The following is a 21,628-nucleotide window of genomic DNA, read 5'->3' on the forward strand; positions in this document are numbered from 1 at the left end:
TTTTTTACAGTACGTTCCATTCTGCTCCTGTTTTTTAGGATTCCACTTTTTTTGTAGGTATATAACTTATTAATGCGTGCTTAGGTTTTGAGACGTAGGACAGCACTTTAATTATCGAAAAAAAACCCCACAAAAAAAACGTTCACATGTACATACCTTCAGGTCAACGGAAAATAAAATCTATCAACATAGATTAGTTTCCCATGCTCAAACATTATAATTCGAATCTGTTTTAGCTGAAATTCGGTTTCCAAACAAAAACTGAGAACAGAACTAAGGGAGTATTACACAGTAAAGTATTTAATGGTACCTTCAAAATAGTTGTTCCATTATTTAAATTAATAATAATGTTAATTTGATGAAAAATCAGTGATAGATTCCCTTCGTACACACAAATTATCTGTCATTTTCTTATTTACCTAAGAAGAATTTTGTAAATTGTACATAAAGTAAATAAACAGTTTTAAATACCGTTTATATTGTTTTTTAACGTATAAAGTAACATATGTATTTTTTGTTTAGTCCTGAGCACATAATTTAAGTTTTAATTTTGAGTTATTAGCGAAGCACGTGATTCAACATATTCTGTGCATCAAAACATTTAATATTTTTCTTGCAATATCAAAAACAATCAATCAAATAAAGAGCTATAAGTAAGATTTTATTTATAGCCAAAAATAATGTAACAAAAACTGGACACTTCTCAACAATTTTATCAAAGGTTGAATAGATAACTTACATCTGTATTAAAGGTACTTATATTAACACTTTTTCGTTATAATAACATGGTTTTCTGATTAACATGAAATATGATGTCTTATACCTTCAGTGGTCAAATCATCCTTTGCTTGTAGAAAAAATAATAACATGACAAACTAGATACTACAAAATGATTTTACAACTGTACATTGTATACCACAATAAATGTGAATATGTATAAAAAATGAATAGGCTTATTTGCAAGTCAAAGTAAGCAAAAAGAAAAGCTAATAATAATAATAATAATAAACGTAAGGAAACCTTTATTATTTAATTCTACGTATTTCTATTTTAGTTCTTTTAACATTTTGAGAAGTAAAAAAACGAAAACAACCACAAAAAACATGACACTTAATCGAGAAAGGGTGTAAAAATATCCGCTTACTTATCACAATATCTACTATAACGCTAAAATCAGAGTTTCATGACCCGTAGCCAGCACAACAGAGATAATTCATTGTGTAGTTTCATGCTTAACAACAATCTAAGTTTCTGTACTGACTTGCTGTTTCTGTTAATTTAACAGTTTGCCGCCTACACTTTTTACTTGTGTATTTCTAAGTATGACATGACAATGAAGCTGCCAACGGCCTGATTAAACTAGAGAATTGCAATTACTCCAGATTTTCAGAGGGAAAAACGTGAATGATGTTTGTCATCCCAACGTTACGAGTGTCAAACAACCGCCATTTTGTGAAAAAAAAAATCAGAATAAATTGTAGAGAGAAATACAAAACAAAACGCTTATTAAAATCCTTTAAGACATATGTTTTGAAATAAGATTATTGAAATTATACGATTATTTAGCGTGATTAAAAGCAAAAAATAAATTAAACCATAATTATAAACAAATGCAATATCCAAAATGCTGTATCTAAAATATGTCCAAACAGTATTTTTCTGCAAAGTAAATGCAGTCTGGGTGGAATAGAGTACAGAAGCTAATGTGAAAAGTTGTATCACAGATACGTGTAATTTATATTCATGAAAATTATCCACTCGTCTAAAACGCATGCTCCATACCACAGCCTCTGAGATTTATGTTGTTTGTTCCGTTGACGTTACCTGAACGTTGGTATAACGAAACTTATTTTATATGATAAATAAATGGAAGTTGTATATACCATGGAAGATTGTCTCTGGCCGGTATAAAACATAGAGCGAAAATACTGTTAACCGGTAAAGCAAAAATATCGCTATAAAAACTTGTGTGTAACTCTTTAACCGGTAACCAGCAAGTTTTGGTTTTTCGCTGCTTCTGTCCAAAAAGATATTTTAAATTTTCGATCTAATATCTATTTATATTCTAGGGTCAGTATAAATATTACTAACTGAATAAACACCATCAGTGTAAAAAATGGGGATCTAACAGATGATGAGTTACGTTCCTGAGCCGACTGCAAAGGTTTATCTTCAGAGTCATTTTCGTTTCCGTCGGAGGGTTGATGTATTACTACATCCATATCTTCAAAATTGTTTACCATACTCATACTGGGACTAGGTCTGTTCTCAGATTCTTCTGTTGTGTGTTTTGTGTCAATGTTTCGGACTTTATCTTCTCCTGTCTGTAGCGATCCACGGTCAGGTCGAGCGTCAGACGAAGACGCAGCTTTGCAATCGAACCACCATACGGATGTGGATCGTGGGTAGGATGGATTTCCACTATCAACCTGTCAAGGGTGGGGGAAAAAGTCATTCATTTATTTTAAAAAAAACAACACATTTCTTCGTACTTATGAAACAATGTAATGTAAATAATGATAATCACAGATAACGAAACGTTGTTACAAATAATGTGCGACTATATTATTTAAAGGTGTTCATGAGTAATGTGTAGATCAAAATACCATATCATTTGACTGACTGTATAAAAGATCGAAATCAACATGGACAACGAATTTGTTTTGGCAGAGATAAAATAAAATAAGAATGTTCAGGTCGAATAATTAAACAGAATTAAAGAGAAACCACCACCAACAACAATGTAATCATTGACACTTCAATTAGATGTACACCTTCACATTTTACTGTAGGTCTTGATTCGAGACACTTTAGATTTTTTTTGTTGACTCGTATTAACAGAAGGAAATCAGTTGAACAAGTTTTTCTTGCGACACTTACATATTTCCTTGGTATTGGTTTGAATTTCGCGCGAAGCTACACTAAGACTATCTGCTCTAGCTGTCTCTAATTTAGCAGTGTAAGACTAGAGGGAAGGCAGCTAGTCATCACCACCCACCGCCAACTCTTGGGCTACTCTTCTACCAACGAATAGTGGGATTGACTGTCACTTTATAACGCCCCCACGGCTGGAAGAGCGAGCATGTTTGGTGTGACGGAGATTCGAACCCACGACCCTCACATTAAAAGTCGAGTGCCTTAACCACCTGGCCAAACCGAGCCAGTTTCTTTGGTAAGATAATTTAAGTGTCTAACCTGTGTTTGCTTGCCGCTTTCTATTATAAAAAAACAAGATATTTTTGATCGTGAAATATATATTTTATCAAATTGCTAAAGTGCTGCTTTACGGCACTTTGTTTTTCGCAAGATACCGTTACTGTGATCGAATTATATCATAAACCAACGACGTCTTTCACAGAAAACGACAATAATACTATATCTTACGTTTCTAATAGTATATTTAATTTTTATTCTCTGTCAAATATAAGTTTATACACATCTATTCATTCTAAGCAAGCTTCAATCGGAATGATGCAAAAATATGAAATATTTAGTTTAATATGTTGTGTTAAAAATCAAGTTTCCTCTGCTGTGGCAAAAATATTATACTAGCAAATAAAGTAAAATTACCTGTAGGGCTAGTGACGTCTTCATGTCAGAGTAAGTTACGAAAACGCGAATAGAAAGGGAAATGAAAGGTCAACAAATTTAGATATGTTCGATTTTTATTCCAAAATTAACTGATAGAAAAACAAAAAAGGACACTGTAGGTTGTGCTAGCTTATACACAGCATATATACTTACACTAAATGTTCGGTCGTTGAAACGATAATAACTGTTCCCTTTGAAAAAGTACGTTCTGTCATTTTGCCACTTAAAGGCGTCATCAATATTGTTAGGAATACCTTTCCAGTTGCTGATTGGTCGAGGATACCGATCACTGACTGGTGGGTCGCTACGACTATCAAATCGCCAGTACTGATCACCTGGAAAGTTGAAATTATTGAAATTAATCGACAGTTCTAACAATAAGAAATCAACATACATGGTTCAAACTCCCTAAATCCCTGCTTCAAAAGGTAGCTACCGTAAATAAAACCACAATATTCATAGTATGTCATAACAGTTCACATTGTTATCAATGGCATGACTTCTCAAGATCAACAGTAACATTCACAAAATAATCCATTTAATCCTAATATATGTTTATATATATGTATATGTTTATTTCAAACAATAGGTTAACTGCTTTACCTTTAAAAAAGTATGTTTTCCCATTGCCACTCCAAACAAGCGCAGCGTCAACATTGTTTGGTATACCCACAAAACCAACGCTGATATCCTTAGGATAACCAGAATCCGTTTCCTTATTCCGATACCTCCAGTATTTACTACCCTGAAAAAAAAAAAAATCGACACGACTCGATTTACATTATTAAAAAGTATTACGAAACAATTGTCAAAAATCATTATTCTGGACTCTCACTAACAACTAACATAAGCTTTGACAATTGTTTTTATTATGCAATACTAAAATTGGAAAGCCTTTAAGTTTATAAAGGTTATTTCATCAATAAGTATTCTTTGAAACTATGCCGTTTCTATAAGTAAAGTGTTGTGTTGTTTATTCACGCACATTCATATATCCTTTCATTTCACTGTGCATTGTTAACTAGCTTAAAATCCATGGAATTTCTTGTTTTATACATACTATTGGAATTACGAACTAAACATTATATATTTGTTTACCTTGAAAAAGAAAGTTTTACCATCGGACCATGTCATAGCGGCATCCAAGTTCCCAGGCAAACCATCCCAGTCATCAGAAATCCGGCGTGGATATCCATCAGCAATTCCTTCGGACTCAATTCGCCAGTAAAAGTCACCTATGTTAAAACCCGTTAAAAGTTCACGTTTATGAAAAGAAACATTGTATCACACAGCGAGTAGCGAAAGTCATTTATCTTCATGGAGCAAATATGATATCAAAACAAAAAGATGCTTAATTTGTTGCATCAGTGCAAAGTTACAACAATACTGTAACCATGAAACATCCTGACAAATATGCTTCTAAACCTAAAAATTAGAAACTGAATTCGATATATGAGGGTGATAAATATTACCTGGCCGAAGTGATAAAGAAATTAATTATTTTAGTTCAATTGCTCTCCATTTAGAAAATATGCGATTAAATAATTACTAATTATGTATTATACATTACAATAATCTGTACGGAGAAAAACATTAAAAAATCCCAATTAAATGAAGCTTTGATAATCATTCTTTAGATAGAAGTAACAAAATGTTTTTTTTTATGATAGTTTACTGTGCTGGACACCTACTTTCTTTAATTATATGTATATATTCGTTTTTAAAACGATAATATCCAACTTGTTAGTTATATGAAGTTTTTTCATAGCATTGAATGTTCGTTAAGAGCTGTCGATTGGCAGAAACGAAGAAATATTTTGAAAAAGGCCTACGTCAGAGGATGGTGAAATAAGCTGATGGTAACTTTTTTACAAACTATGTGACCCTTTTAAAATTATTTACTGACCATTGGCTATAAGCCGCGAGGCTGTTGGGCTAGGTTACAAATTACCAAAGATTGCCAAAGAGTTCGACAAGGTTACAAGCGACTAAGAACTATAAAAGAAGTTCGATAAGGTAACAAATAATTAAGGCGTCTGAAAGTATTTGACAAAGGTATCAATGTGAAATAGCTCAAAAGGGTTAGTTATGTACCTAATAACTATTAATAAAACAAGCATCGAAGGAGTTCTCGAAAATTGCTCTAAGACATAAAAGTGAAAGAATATTTTGTCAAGTAAACTTTTTGATACATATAAACAATTTATGTAAATCAAGTTAGTTACACGTAAATACCTTTAAATACGTAAGTTTGGCCGTTTTCAGTCTTTGTAACAGCATCAATAGAAGAATCTTGACAAAGGTCAGGTGCATCACCAGTGTCGGGATGTGAGGAAGGTGTGTGAACTTCTTTATCTCCGACTGTTGAACCATCCTCTTTGCCTTTAGAACGAGTGCCTAAACAAAAAATAAATCATTCTGTATTGTCTTGGAAATGAAGAATTTTTATAGCAGAGTTGGTAAGAGTAAAATAAACTTTCAAGGATTATCAACACACAGATATCATAAACACAAAAATAACTTGATATTAAGATTAAGAACTTTTTAAACCACAAATTAAATACAAAACTCAAATTAACTAAAATCAATTTAGAAAAATAAACAGTTAACAGACTATTTTTGACGTATTACATGTGTAATTTTCAAATTATAGTGTGCGAGAGCAGCGACATCTACAAGGGTTATAGTTTTTTTTTTTCATTTGTTCTCAAACAATGCTTTGAATTCATATGTTGGTAGTGCAAAGTTCTTCGTAACTCGCAATTTAACACATGAACAATGAATACAAATGCCAGCAAGTTAGGGACTAGGGAAGAAAATAATAGACACATGTAATCCTGTATGTATTTCCATTCAAATTATACACTTACTGAATTTCAAACACAAATGAGCAGAAAACAGGGACTATGAAACAATGTACGAGAAACACTCAGAGTTACTTACAGGTCTGGTGCTTATAATGGTGAGAAACGAGATTACGATTCGCCATGTTTTTATAACTCACTGCCTGTACGTTTAATGAAGAGCAGCTTGTATAATGACACAATTCACAAGGAAAACAAACACAACATAAATATAATAAATAAGCCCACAGTAAATGCAATACATTAATATGTTCCCTCACAGTTCTTTTATATATATAGTGATAGTCAATTCATTAAAACCTTTGAGCCAATCATAATATACGCTTCGACACAGGTGAGTGGTACTGGCTTAAAATCAAATGTTATTTGCGATGCGATTCCTGACGTAAAAGTTGCTTACCGTATAGTGCCTGAATTGCTAGTATGTCGTCTTCGTCTAGTTTGTAGTAACGATTGTAGCCTCTGTAGAAAGGTGCCATAAGTGCTTTTTTAACATCTGAATGCGACAACCCTAAAGAGTGGCCAAATTCGTGGGCCGCAACTTGAAAAAGATTCGTTCCTATCAAATAAAACGCATAAGAAATATATATTTTTAATACACAGTAATTAACTATTATTCACTCAGCAATATTATAGTACTAGTTGTTAATAACACAGGCCTGTGAACATAAACTTCGTAAAAGTTGTTTTGGTTTTAATAACGGATTTTAAATAATTCAGCCACGCAGATTTAGAAAATTGTATTGTCCCCCCCAACACTTAAGGATTTTTTTTTAACGAATCGGGTGGAAAAAAATCTCTAACTTAGATCAAGTTATTATTTCGTTTATTACAATGAACATTTTTTTATTATTATGTTTGGTTTCTAGAACTATTGATAAGACTCTCACGTATCTGTTGGTTTAGAGAAATCTGCAGTCAGTGGTTTTCAGCATTTTAAGCATCACAAAATGTGACTCGATTTCAATAAAAATGATTCATTTATGTAAAAATACACAAGACGTTTTGCGAAAAATCTGTACGTGTTGGAGAAATATCGGTGTGATTTTCTGATTGAGCGTACAGGAATTATTGTCTTAACATTTGTACAGTAAAGTTAACTTAGTCTGGTTTAATTATTCGAGTTACTTCCATCAGGTCATTATCTTCTCTCTAACGTTTGTCTTGTATTTACATGTATATAACTTTCAAAATTAATAATGGTGAAATAAGTAATTGATATATACACATATATACAAACATATATACTTCTCTAACACAACTAAAATTTCAGGTTGCTAACAATTACCGTAATTAACAAACGTTTCACATAATATGTAATAATTTTACATAATATCTTCTTACCGTAATAAGAATTAATGCTCCACTTTTCTTCGTCGTCAAAGTGTGCGTCTCCACCAAACTGGGGGAAGAAAGCATGAGCCAAGGTTTTTCCAGGGCCATCAAAGGGGTCACCGTCACCATGTTCTCCTTCCTCAAACCGTATATCTATGTGGACTTGCCCACTTTTTTTACGTATAAAGTTTAGGGATGTGACATCACTCCAGATCTACATAGATACAATAATACTCTTACGTATAAATCCAACTATTTCATATTTAGACTATATTTGTATGTTTCATGAGAAACCTGCAGTAACACCGCCCTGTGAGCGGCTGTTTGTGTAAGTAATTAATAATCACAGGATTCATACTTCGTTAAGAAAAGAAATGAGAAAAAGCGAATATTTTATTTAAAAATCAGATTTGTCTGGAAAAACACGAGGAAAGTACTCCAATTATGCTGATATAAACTATAATGTTTTTATATATCAATAGCGGTATCATTTATTGAAAAAATAACTTTTTTTAATTACATTTTGATTAGTATATTTATAAATTACACCAATAAAGTTATAATCAAACCATCACGTATATTTCTAGTGAAAGTTGTGTTGTTAATCTAAGGACAGTATTTGTAGTTATAATTGTATTTTTTTGTCATAGCTATTTTTTTAAATGCTCGAATCTTGAATAGTTTAAGTGTGAAATATTTTATCGATTTTTGTTTGTAATGGCATTCAACAGATGGTACAAAACTTTGTTTATCATTTCGGCCACATACACACACTAACTATGTCCATTATAGTAAGATTAAAGTGTTATTGAATTATAGAGTAATTACACATTTCTAACGCCATAATGATTATCAGCATGAGATTAAATAGAAATACAACACACATTGCGTTATTTTTATTTGCCAAAATATAAAACGTTAAGTTACATATAATGCTCCCTAGTAGCACAGCGGCATGTCTGCGGACTCGCACCGCTAGAAACTTCGAGTTTCGATATCCGTGGTGGACAGATTACCGATAGATCATTGTGCAGCTTTGTGCTTAATTACAAATAATGTAAAAAAAAACATATATGCTTAATTTTAAAGTAAACAGCAATGATCAATTAAGTTATTCATTCAACATAAAAATACTTCGTTAAAAAAAAGCGTTAACATGACCTCAATGACTGGAAACGAGTTATCCATCTTTCAGTCAGTGTGTTTCATTTAATTAATCTAATTACATTTTTCTGTTGGTATTAATATCTGGGTTATGAAACAAAATAAAATGAAAAAAAGCTCCAGTTTCCGAAATGGTAACTCTGAAGTTTTATTGTGTTCATAATAATTTCGTGTAACGTTTATCATACAGCAAAACAAACTTAATAACAGAAACTCTGATCTGAATGCCGACCTGAAAGCTTATTTTTTTAAAACTAAACTGTGTCATATATATATATATATATATAACTAAATGAGATCTACCTTGAAAGCTTTTTCGATTTCTTTGTCCACTTGCAAATGATCCTTCATTCGATTAGGGTATTTACTGATGCGATAGGTTAAACTGGTTGTCCTCCATTTACTGCCTAAAAATATTTATAAATTTATTTGTGTAATATACATAAACATATAGTAATAACAGCTTAATGTCACCAACAAAAATATTATACCCTGTAAGTCCAGGAAAATCGTATATGAAAGTCAATACATTTAGGACTGCCTATTGTACTTTATGTCTTCACCTTAACTTTGCTAAAGGTAAAGAATGTCACAGAACTTTGAGCTTAGACTCAACTACTGTAAATATGTGGCCTGTATGATGATTGATACATAAACATCAGTAGCTTATTCATATTGCGTTTGAAGGCTTAGGTAAATCATGATGCAGTTATAAAAGTCACACAAATATATAACAATTTATCAGTGTTATAACACGAGTTTGTTGAGATCTTTAAGGAACCTATCACAGAAGAATGAATTGATATGCTATAATTTATATATGTGTGTGTAAAACTGAGTGAAACGCGAAGCGAAGGGCCAACGATCTTTCTAATAAAACAATAACGAAACAGAAACTGGATTTGTACAGCATAACATGTCTTTGCTTAGTTTTCCTTTATGTAAACTTTATGTTTTCACATTGCCTCCGAGAACCAGCGCAGAGTCGACATTGTTCGGTATAGCCTCAAGACCTATGCTATTATCCTTAAGCAATTTCACTACTATAAAATTGTTGGTATAACAGAGGCTTAGAGCCTACTAATTTAAAAAAAAATATAAGAAAGTTAAATTAGTTTCTATTTTGTTAGCATAGATATATATGCATATAGTAACAATGGGTTAGTAAACAAAATAAACCTTATATATACCTACTATTAATTCACAGCCATTGAAATAATGTAAGATAGCCATGTTTTCACTCGCTCTTTCGTAAAGAGTACTGTAGGTGGTTATTACTGTTCACTAGAGGCATGGCACTGAAGTAAAGGAATCTCATAAATAGCCAAGGCTATAACATTTGTATAGTACATAGTACAAAGAAATTCCGACAGGTGATGCAGAAGTAAACTAGTTGAAATGTGCAATGTTATAAAAATAACAAAACAATAAGAACATAGTAACATCAAAGTGTAATTTAATAAGTACTGACCTTGCAAGGCATATCTTTTTCTCCTAGCTGTAATGCTATGGCCAACTATGTCTTTGACTCCACAACGTGGCATATTCATCATTGTTAATGTGTCGTTGTCCAAAATGCCTGTTAATAAAAATGTACGTAAGTCAGTCATAAAAAAAAAATCGTACCAAACAGTTAATACTTTGAAATATCTACCTCATTCAAAAATAGGTGTTTTCTTTATTGATCACAGAACTCATAAATTTGAAACATCATACGCATAACGTTTTAATCCCTTTAACAGGTTTATTAGCATATTTTCTAGATTCCTTAAAAATAAACCTAAATATTGCATTTGTAATTCAAAGTACTTTTTTCTTCTTTCTAATTATTATCCCAGCCTTCTTTTTTTCCAATTCTGTTTATATTATTTTAAGTCTAATTTTTAGCTGACGTACAATTATTTATAACCGGATAACATTGTAACGGTGTCAGAAACTGGTGTATCGTTAATAACTTGTTACAAAAGCTCAGGAGGAAAATTTGATATAAATTTAAAAAACCTTGACATTACCGTAAGTTCACAGATTACTCAGATGAACTTGTACAGATTGAAAGCCACTCTTATTTATGTATATATAGAAATATGTTTGTTTGTTTTTTAATTTTGCGCAAAGCTACTCGAGGGCTATTTGCGCTAGCCGTCCCTAATTTACCAGTGTAAGACTAGAGGGAAGGCAGCTAGTCATCACCACCCACCGCCAACTCTTGGGCTACTCTTTTACCAACGAATAGTGGGATTGACCGTAACATTGTAACGCCCCCACGGCTAAAAGGGCGAGCATGTTTGGTGCGATGGGAATTCTAACCCGCGATTCTCGGATTACGAGTCGAACGCCTTAACCCACCTAGCCATATAGAAATATGAAGATAATACAAAATAAACGCATATTTGACGTAAATATCAACATTTAGATAGCTAGACGTACATCACTCAGGATATACAACTACACAACAACCTATGTTATTCCACTGTAGATTAGTTCATACAAATAATATAGGGCGAAAAAAAAGATAATTGAATACGGCATAGCGTATGTAGGATATCAGCTATTATATATTATGTCAATAAAGGAGGGTTAACTTTTAGACATTACATAGTAATATGTTTACACTGCTTGATTATTGTCTTTCTTTGCTGTTTAAATAGTTGGATAAACAAATGTTTGTTTCGAATTTCCCGCAAAGCTACACGAGGGCTATTTGCGCTAGCCGTCCCTAATTTGGCAGTGTAAGAAAAGAGGGAAGGCAGCTAGTCATCACCACCCACCGCCAACTCTTGGGCTACTCTTTCATCAACGAATAGAGATTGACTGTCACATTATAACGCCTCTACGGCTGAAAGGGCGAGCACGTTTGGTGGAACAGGATAAATAAATATACTTATAAAATTGTAATGATGTGTGTGTGTGTGTGTGTGTGTGTGTGTGTATGTCACTGATGAGGTGCATTATTTATAGGTAGGCAAACCTGTCAGTATACTGTGTAGAAATACGAAGTCAAAACCGAACTCACAATTGAAAGTTTATCAGTAACTGTAGGAAGAGAACAAAGTTAAAAATTCGTTAAATAGGGTTTATTTATTATAAACGATAAATACAGATACACACATATACATACATATATATATGTTACATGTATGCGTTATGCGAAAGAAAAAATATTTCGGTCTATCGAATAATTCACCACCCTTATTAGTATGCATATCACGTATTGTGCAGCTAGTACAGCCGAAATATCCGTCCTAATAACTGGTTTTCATTAATCAATAAGTAGTTTTACCAGTTGGCACCAAATTGTAAGGCTTATCTGCAATTTACACTTTATATTTTGGGACGTATATGTAGATAATAATTATGTATATTTTTTACACATAATCACTACAACTCTCAAGGCAAAGTAAATTCTAATTAGTTATGTTATACCAGAAAAAAACAATCAAACACATATAGCTAGGTTAGGTCTAATGTTTATAAAAACAATGTATTTCCACTTTTCGAACTCTGAAGTTCTTTTTTTTTTTACTTGGTATAAGATTTCGTAAATTTGTTCCACGTGAGGATGGTCGTAAAGAAACAACAATGCATTATTATGTAATGAAACATGCGACAACAAGTCATGTGGATAAAATCTTACGCCGCTGCTGCCTGGTACGAAGTAAAGATACGACGTAAAAAAACAAACAGAAGAAAGAAATGTGTGAGGAAAACAATGTTTAACATGACCTTGAACATGAAGGGTTTCTCAGAATTCTAGTGGTTTCGTTCCGGAAAGAAAAGAAAGATTATTCAGTGGTCAAGTGTGCAATTACAAGATTTCTTATGAATATATAATTAACAATCAAAAGGAAATTAAGATGAAATCAGACTACGTTCGCATGCATATGAGTATTTACTTTCATTTCTGCATACCTCAAACCGCAAAGTATGTTAGAAAAAAAATCCAGTAATTGATTTGATTGACTACGCGTACGTAGCACTACTGTTAAAAACAGTTACACAAGTATCAAGTTTTGAACATTCATAGCTCCTATCATGTTTTATTTGCACTATGTATTATGAAAAAGGAAAGTAAAAATCACCATTTTCTGTTGCAATGCACAAACGAAATGCAATTTTGTAATATGTCCGAACCTACTTATCTATGAATCAATTTCTTTCTTTTAAATACCTGTTTAACATAACATCAAAGGACAAAAAGGCGGCTTCTGGTTAATCTGGACGTTCTTATCTACTAAACTAAACCCTTACCGAAGAAGGCCCGGCATGGCCAAGCGTGTTAAGGCGTTTGACTCCTAATCCGAGGCTTGCGCGTTCGAATCCCGGTCGCACCAAACATGCTTGCCCTTTGAGCCTTGGGAGCGTTATAATGCAACGGTCAATCCCACTATTCGTTGGTAAAAGAGTAGCCCAAAGTTGGTGACTAGCTGCCTTCCCTCTAGTCTTACACTGCTAAATTAGGGACGGCTAGCGCAGATAGCCCTCGAGTAACTTTGCGCGAAATTCAAACAAACAAACCCTTACAGAGACACCTCTAAACCAGTACATGGATGGAGATATTCATCAAACTTTTCCTTAAACTCTCTTAAAAAATAAGTTCATCCATTATACTCAAAGGCAACCCGTTAGAAAAATAATGTTGTCATTTCTGAAGACGACGTCTTCATGCCAAAATTTGTACTTGTGTTGTCTAACCTAACAATTTTTAATATTAAATATAGAAAAAATCACGTGTCAACACTCTAAATTATGTTAATAATATTAAATATATCAATCAGTTCTTCTCTAACTCTTTTCTTTTTCAAGATAAAACAAGTCCAAAGATCTTACCCTACATCATATAACAACTTTTCCATCTAAGTTATTATCATGGTAGCCTATCCTTGAATCGCTTTGAACAGTTCAATGTTTGATTTGATTTGTTTTGAATTTCGCGCATAGCTACACGAGGGCTATCTGCGCTAGCCGTCCCTAATTTGGCAGTGTAAGACTAGGAAGAAAGCAGCTAGTCATCACCACCCACCGCCAACTTTTGGGCTACTCTTTTACTAATGAATAGTGGGATTAACCGCACATTATAACTTCCACAAGGCTGAAAAGGCGAGCGTGTTTGGTGTGACGGGGATTAGAACCCGCAACTCTCGGATTACGAGTCGAGTGCCTCAACCACCTGGCCATGCCGGGCCCAGTTCAATGTCTTTCCTATGGTAAAACCCAAGACCGAACACAATACTTCAAAAATGTGGCCTAACCAGTGACCCATATAATAAAATTATAATCTCTTTAGACTGGTATTCTATATTTCTGTGGATGCAATCTAAAACACTATTTGTCAATCTACTAACAATAGCACAATGTTTAGATGGGTTAAGAGACTTTTTAACCAGAACACTAAAATATTCTTCTTCCAAAATACTGTTAAGGTTATTCCGATCAAAATTAAATTTATAACTAAAATTGTGATATGATACATCCATTATCTTGAAGTTATTATAATTAAAAAAAACACTTGCTACATATTTACCTAACTCACCAAATAACATAAATCGTTTCTTAGAGTAGTAGCATCCGCTACACAACTAACAACACCAAAAACTTTAATGTCATTAGTAAATATCAAATAAAATATTTACCATTCCCTCATCCATGTCATTGATACAAGTGAAAAGATTTGAAGGTCCTAACACGGATCCCTGAGGTACCACACTCGTAACAGTAAAATCCAGTTTGGTTGAACTTCACTTATAAACTATCTTTCAGATTTCTTTTAAGAATCCATCATATTCTGACATAAAGTGTTCATATTTGTTTATCAATATAAGAAACAAAAACAGCGTTCAGAAGCTAATTTATTCTTTTACTTGATTGATAAATTATTGTACTAAGACGACTATATACGTTTTGCTGACAGCAACTGGGAAATATTTTATCTTAATCAGTGGGAAAAGATTTGTACTCACAGTAATAAGCAAAACATGGTTTCTTACAGATATCGCCAGTAATGAACACCTACCTGTTTCACTTAAGCCTGCAAACCTCTGAAACTCTTTGACAGCATTTACCAAAGAACTGAAATCCGTTAGTGAAGAAGACTTGTCGCTTGTATCGTCTACATATCCAAATTTCTTGAGGTACATCTGTCCAATTGTACAAAAATATTTAAACTCAGTTTTAAAAATGATGAATTCGAATAATGTGGCATAAATATTTGGTATGTATCTTTTAAGTAAAATATTGTAAATATAATTGTACCAAATTTACTGAGCTTAAAATTAGCTTCGTTTTAGTTTGAAGACTTTTAAAATACAATTCTAATTACTTCTACATGCTCGCTTTGAGAAACATTTTTTTAAGTGATGTTTTCTCTTATAGTTTTGTGTTTCTCACCAGTAAACCGAAAACCACAAATATTTTAATAATCGTTATACTATGCTTACTAGACTAAATAATTAATCAGTTAGTTGATGAAACCTATATGTAGGATTACTTCTGTTACTTATTCTTTGTTTTTATGCAAATTTATTTATTTTTGTGTTAATATTACTCATATATGTGCGTTAATATTACTCATAAAATCAGTCATTTCGTATTGAGGTGTAAGTTATTTGAAGGCTAATATAACTTAAAAATACACCTACGTTTATATTACGTGTATGTCTCATAGGTTTAGCATGTCTTTCTTTACAAGCAGTATTTTAACAACATAGGAATGTCACCTCGGCCTAGTTTGAGAAGTGACAGTAACGTAACAAGTAGTCAAACATTTGAAGTCGTGATAAACTTTTATCAAATTAATTATATTGCATAAAATACGTTGGTTGATAAAACTGAATATAGTAGCGTATTATTGACGCTAAAACCAGGTGAAGCTGTACTTTTTTTTATGTAACTGATATATAAACAAAGGCAAAGAACTTTTCAACAAACCGTCAATTTTTCCATGCATCCAACAAATATTTTAACTCGTAACTTTCTTGAGTTCTTAACCAAGTACAAAAAAATGATTTAATAATAGAAAAACAATATAGAGGAACAAATTTAATATGCAACTTTGTGTTATGATGTTTTTTAGCCAACAAGTATTTATCAAAATTAAACATTTTGTTTGTTTATTCACTTCAGTCGAGTAGCTGTTAGCCGCATATTTCAAATTTTCAGTTGCATTTAAGGTTCGACTTGCGTAAACCTGCTAAACCACATCGCTAAAATTGGCACTCGTTAATCAGTTTCTTAAACCAGGAAATTCAAGCTCAGAAATGATGCAGGATATGATTTCATTCAGGAAAACTAGTACTGTTTGTGTTGTTAAATTATCTTGAATGTAATTTAAATAGCACAGGTTTTACTCATGCCAGACTAAAAACCCAAATAAACAATTTTTTTTTTCTGATCCAGCAATGTATGGTGCATCTGCTTTTCCGTTAAAAGTCTGTCCTCTTGTAAACCTAATCGTATTTTCGATGGAAAATATAGTTACATGTTCCATTAAAAAAAAACCACAATAAAATAACAAATTTTCGCATTCTTTATTACCAAGAATGACCGCATTTTTGGTAACACAAGTATATATTTTTTAAACTTTATGGTTAAATTTACTAAAACTTGGAAATTTAAAATAAAAAAGTAAAGATGCATATATATTCAGTTAAGTTTTTATCCAGTGTAATAGTTCACAGAAGTTATGCTTGGAGATTCGACAAAATAGTTTGTAGTGTGACAGCTACTCCACTGTGTTTTATTTAGTCTACAAGAAATTGAAAAATCAGTAACTTATCAAATACTAAAATAATCTAATAAAAACAACTAAAATTAAAAACAAACATCAATGTTTAATTTGAATCCAGTACAAGTTGTTCTTGTGAGAAAACAATCACTTGACGATCCACATCCCTACTCGTTTGGTGAATTGGTGTTTTGAAGTTAACCATAAAGCTTTTGTTTGTTTGTTTGGAAATTTCGCACAAAGCTACTCGAGGGCTATCTGTGCTAGCCATCCCTAATTTAGCAGTGTAAGACTAGAGGGAAGGCAGCTAGTCATCACCACCCACCGCCAACTCTTGGGCTACTCTTTACCAACGAATAGTGGGATTGACCGTCACATTATACACCCCCACGGCTGGGAGGGCGAGCATGTTTAGCGCGACGCGGGCGCGAACCCGCGACCCTCGGATTACGAGTCGCACGCCTTACGCGCTAGGCCATGCCGGGCCACCATAAAGCTACACAATGGGTTGTCTGTGCTCTGCTCACCATGCGTATTGAAATTCGGTTTACAGCATTGCAAATCTTCAGAAATGCCGCTGTGACACTAGAATCACGTTTGTAATAATAATTTCGTTGTTTAATTTGAATCATTATTAACGTTCCACTTGTAACCTCAACAAGGTGGTTGTCAAAAATAATGAATTATCAGTTAGCATAACATACGTTCAATAGCATAATGTTTTAACGTCAAATCAAATTAGTCTGAAATAAAACAAAAAGAAAGTAAATAACTTGTAATTCCAGTTACTTATCATTTTTCACCTTTTGCTTTTAAGTAATAAAAACTGAAAATTCGAATGCAACTTGTGATTTGAAGTGGTTGATACGTGCTTTTCCGGTAATTTTTTTTTCAACCTTAAGGTTATCAGCTCTAAATACCAATAATCTATAAAAGATATCTAAGTATATTAGAAAATTTGAATGGGAATTTCCATTTCTTAGCATCGGGACTTCCCACCTGGTTTTATATATATCCCAATGAATTATTGAAGGACAAATGATGTAGAGTGCCATTCACTTTCTCCATAACCCTAATTGAATTCATAAAATATTTGTGAACAAATAATAAATCAGAATTTCTATTAAAAATAAAGAAACCCTGAATATGATTGGAAAAAGTGTTCAAAATAACACAAGTATTTTGTTTTGTATATGTGTGTGAATTTAAAAACAAATTTAACACCATAACAGGTTCTCTTAAAACAACTACGCTTCTGACATTTTAATATGTTGTCGTTTCGATGACCATACAAAATATGCTTTTACAACAGTCTTTCAAATAAAAAAAACACAAGAAATATGAAATGTCTCAAAAATGTGACAACTAGGCCTTAGCGATCTTTAAACCTATTTATTTGCTCGATTTCCACTCTTACAATTTACAAGTCAGTGAAGTCAACAAACTCTGGTGTTGTGTTTCTCAGTCTTCTGGATGCTCAAGTATAACTTGGTGCTAGAAACATAGTTTGTTTGTTTGTTTTGAATTTATCGCAAAGATACACGAGGGCTATCTGCGCTAGTCTTCCCTAATTTAGCAGTATAAGACTAGAGGGAAGGCAACTAGTCATCACCACCCACCGCTACATCTTGGGATACTCTTTTACCAACGAATAGTGGGATTGACCGTCACATTATAACGCCTCCACGGCTGAAAAGGCGAGCATGTTTGGTGCAACGGGGATTCGAACTCGCGATCCTAAGAATACTAGTCGAACGCCTTAACCCACCTGGCCATGCCAGGTAAAAACATATTGAGAATAGTTTGTGGTTTTCATATTAATACATTATGTAATTCCTGTTCTATGTCCACTTATTATTAATGTTTTACGCTTTTCTCTCTCTCAAAATACACTGTGTACGTTTAGAAACTAAACAGACCATTATTTAGTTTTGAAATGAAGTTTGTTTGTTTTTGAATTTCGCCTAAAGCTACTCGAGGGCTATCTGTGCTAGCCGTCCCTAATTTAGCAGTGTAAGACTAGAGGAAAGGCAGCTAGTCATCACCCACCGCCAACTCTTGGGTTACTCTTTTACCAACGAATAGTGGGATTGACCGCACATGGTGTAATTTACACAATTACACAAGGCGGAAAGGGTGAGATGTTTGGTGTGACGGGGATTCGAACCCGCGACCCTTAGATTACGAGTCGAGTGCCTTAACCACCTGGCGCTGCCGGCCTGTGAAATGAAGTAACAGACCATGCTTACAATAAATCGTGCAAAAAAGTTTCGAAATTAGCTTCAGGACTTCGCATGTTTTTCTAGTTTTGGACTAATTCTATAATTACTTTTCTAAATGGACATTTGTTTTGAAACCGATAAACTACTATCATTCAATACTAGAAAACAACATTTAGTCTTAATGTTTTATGACATTGAATATTTATATCCAAAAACTCTTTCAAATGTGATATTTTAGTTTATTATAAGAAAAAAAAGCTTTATATCGTTAAAAAAGTGTTACATTTTTATTATTTAGGATCCAGGTATGTTTAAAACATACAACAATATCAATGTTAGAGACAGCTAGGTATAAATCTCAGCTCTTATCTCTAGTTTTTACGTTCATGAATATTGTAAAAATCCCTTCAAGTCTATGAGAATTTTAAATCGTTAGACCAGTCATTAGAAAATTGCATTACCTTGGAAATCAAAAATATATGATAAAACATCGATTTTAAAAACAGCACGTGGCTTGTTGTTTACAGACTCCTTTGATATCTTGAAACTTCCATACACTAGAATGTTTCCACGTGTAACACTGAGCATGCGTAAATGAGTGCATTTTGAGAAATCAAATGGCGAAGGAAAACCTGAAGTACCCTTGAATCAATCACACACTAGAAAACTGTCTCTGTCCTATTTTGATACCTTGCAAGTTTCCTTATGAAATTTAAATCAATGCCATCTGACTACACACGGAAACAGGCTACGATGTTTCCAAACTTGAAATACTTGATATAATGTTATTTCAATCGGACAAGACGAAACGTTTTAATAAACATGACATCTAACTTTGGGAAAATCACATACGATAACATAGGCGTTGCTAGGTGCTTAAAAGTTTCGGGCCTCAGCCTGTACGGGAATTTTCGACGTTCAGAATAATATAGATCATGGTTTTCATTCTGATTTTTCAATACACCAATTGGCGATTCGGGGCATGGACCCTGTGTGCTATTGCCTTGCGACACCTCTGTATGATAATACGTTTTGATAAAGAAATAATCGAAAAGTGGAACTGAATAGTGGTTACTACTGTAGTAAAACGAAACAAACGAGTCTTAGCTTCCACTTCTTAATTCCTACAAAGCCTTTGTTAAAACGAGTACATTTATGGTATTCTAGAGAAACCAGTATGATCAAATTTCGAGCCAAGAATCAAGAACATTTATGGTTAATGACACAATTACATTTTACATCCTCATTCTTTGATTGTTCTCTGGTACTTGAAACTTCACGTGCATTACAAAAAGTTACCATAAATATGATAAAATAGCAAAGACGTTGCAACTCTCCTAAAAACGTTTCTTTGTAAATCCTTTTATTTATATTATAATTTGCAAATGAAACGTATGGAACGCTCAATGTCGTGAACTTTTTAAATTATTTCATGGACATATGCTGGAGTGTGTTTAAAACATAATAGACCGTAACAGAATCTCTATTTATTACGAAATAAGAAAATTAAAGTGTGACAATAATGCTGTATTGAAATGTTTCTTCACATTAAGCCTAAATACAAATCTTAATTAATTTTCAAGGAACAATAATGCTGTATTGAAATGTTTCTTCACATTAAGCCTAAATATAAATCTTAATCTAATTTTCAAGGAATAAAAAGGTTGTGAAACTAAAATTCAGAATAATTGTCAATGAATAATAGCGTACTATTTGTATAAGCGTAGCAATAATGACTAATGGTTATCAGATGTTTGTAGTAATCTAACAAAAACAAGTTGCGTTCGCATGCCCGAGTTACCTTAAACTGGGATGGAAAGCTTTGTAACTTTATGCTGTTTAATTGGACGTTATTTTTCTCACATAAAATGGTGCGTCTAAATTGAGTATATTATTGAACTCTTGGTCTATTCTTTTCTAGACTTCAGTTTGGTTATGTGGCCCAAAACAAGTTAACATATTACACGAAAGAAAAATAAAATCTTACCAGAGCTTGTTGGTCGGAATCTCCCAGTGGCGCTGCGATAATAATGGAAGCAATTATTGAAATACCTATTATGGCCAAAGGGATATTTAAGTTGACGCCGAAGCCCATTGTTTAACAACAGCCAGGTTTAGTAGTAAAACAGCAAAATCGCGTGTGTTTTGTACAAGCAAGTTAATTTCCGAACGACCAGCACGCGCTCAGGTAGCTTGACGAACTGTTGTCTGCCTCAAGACCCTGGGGTCTTTAAGCGGTTAGAGGCGGCGTATGAGTAATCGTTTCCCACAATGTTTGCTTAATGAACACACTTACTCAATCACCCACGTACTTCGTACCAAATATGGAATTCAAGGACAAAGCCCTTCAATCATTAAAAATCTTTGTCTAATTAGTGACTAATTTTCCCATTTTTTCTTTGTTTTCACCAGATGTGCAAGTCCAAGAATACACAAGAGAATGCACAAGTAATTTCTTGGTTATCAGGAACAAAAGTTCCAGTGTTAATGCACCGTCTGCAAGGAAGATGACACATTCACCCATGACTAACCGCGGGAACCCAGTATCAAGGATTGGCCGGAAGAGGTGACGTGTTCTGATAGTTTTACTATTTCTCACACCGCAACAAAACAAAACGCGTATGACAAATTATTTCAGCGCGCGCTCTGTGCAAGGCAACATGTAACAAAATTTTCAAATTTTTGCTTTGAACTTCGTAATATAAATAATTTAAAAAATAGAGAAAATGAAA

At 33.2% G+C, this 21,628-nt stretch overlaps 1 protein-coding gene across 1 annotated transcript; it reads right to left on the minus strand.

Annotated features, from left to right (window-relative positions):
- Nucleotides 1-642: 642 nt before the first annotated feature.
- On the minus strand, nucleotides 643-21,399 carry LOC143256686 (matrix metalloproteinase-28-like). Its single transcript, XM_076514230.1, has 11 exons — nucleotides 20,884-21,399; nucleotides 14,965-15,088; nucleotides 10,426-10,533; nucleotides 9,258-9,361; nucleotides 7,800-8,004; nucleotides 6,856-7,014; nucleotides 5,827-5,988; nucleotides 4,690-4,826; nucleotides 4,195-4,336; nucleotides 3,745-3,926; nucleotides 643-2,429 (listed from the first exon to the last, which is right to left on the minus strand). Exons 1-11 carry the CDS (start codon nucleotides 20,989-20,991, stop codon nucleotides 2,055-2,057), a joined length of 1,806 nt encoding a protein of 601 aa, XP_076370345.1. The 5' UTR covers nucleotides 20,992-21,399; the 3' UTR covers nucleotides 643-2,054.
- Between the last annotated feature and the right edge of the window lie 229 nt (nucleotides 21,400-21,628).

The sequence above is a fragment of the Tachypleus tridentatus genome, chromosome 7 (genome assembly GCF_004210375.1).
Source record: "Tachypleus tridentatus isolate NWPU-2018 chromosome 7, ASM421037v1, whole genome shotgun sequence".
Taxonomy (NCBI): Eukaryota; Metazoa; Arthropoda; class Merostomata; order Xiphosura; family Limulidae; genus Tachypleus; species Tachypleus tridentatus.

Coding starts and splice junctions, on each gene's coding strand:
- LOC143256686 (XM_076514230.1), bottom strand. CDS start 20,991: ATGGGCTTCGGCGTCAACTTAAATATCCCTTTGGCCATAATAGGTATT. Junction 3,927..4,194: donor GAAAACATACTTTTTTAAAG/GTAAAGCAGTTA, acceptor TCAACTTTCCAG/GTGATCAGTACTGGCGATTT. Junction 2,430..3,744: donor TCAACGACCGAACATTTAGT/GTAAGTATATAT, acceptor CACCCTTGACAG/GTTGATAGTGGAAATCCATC.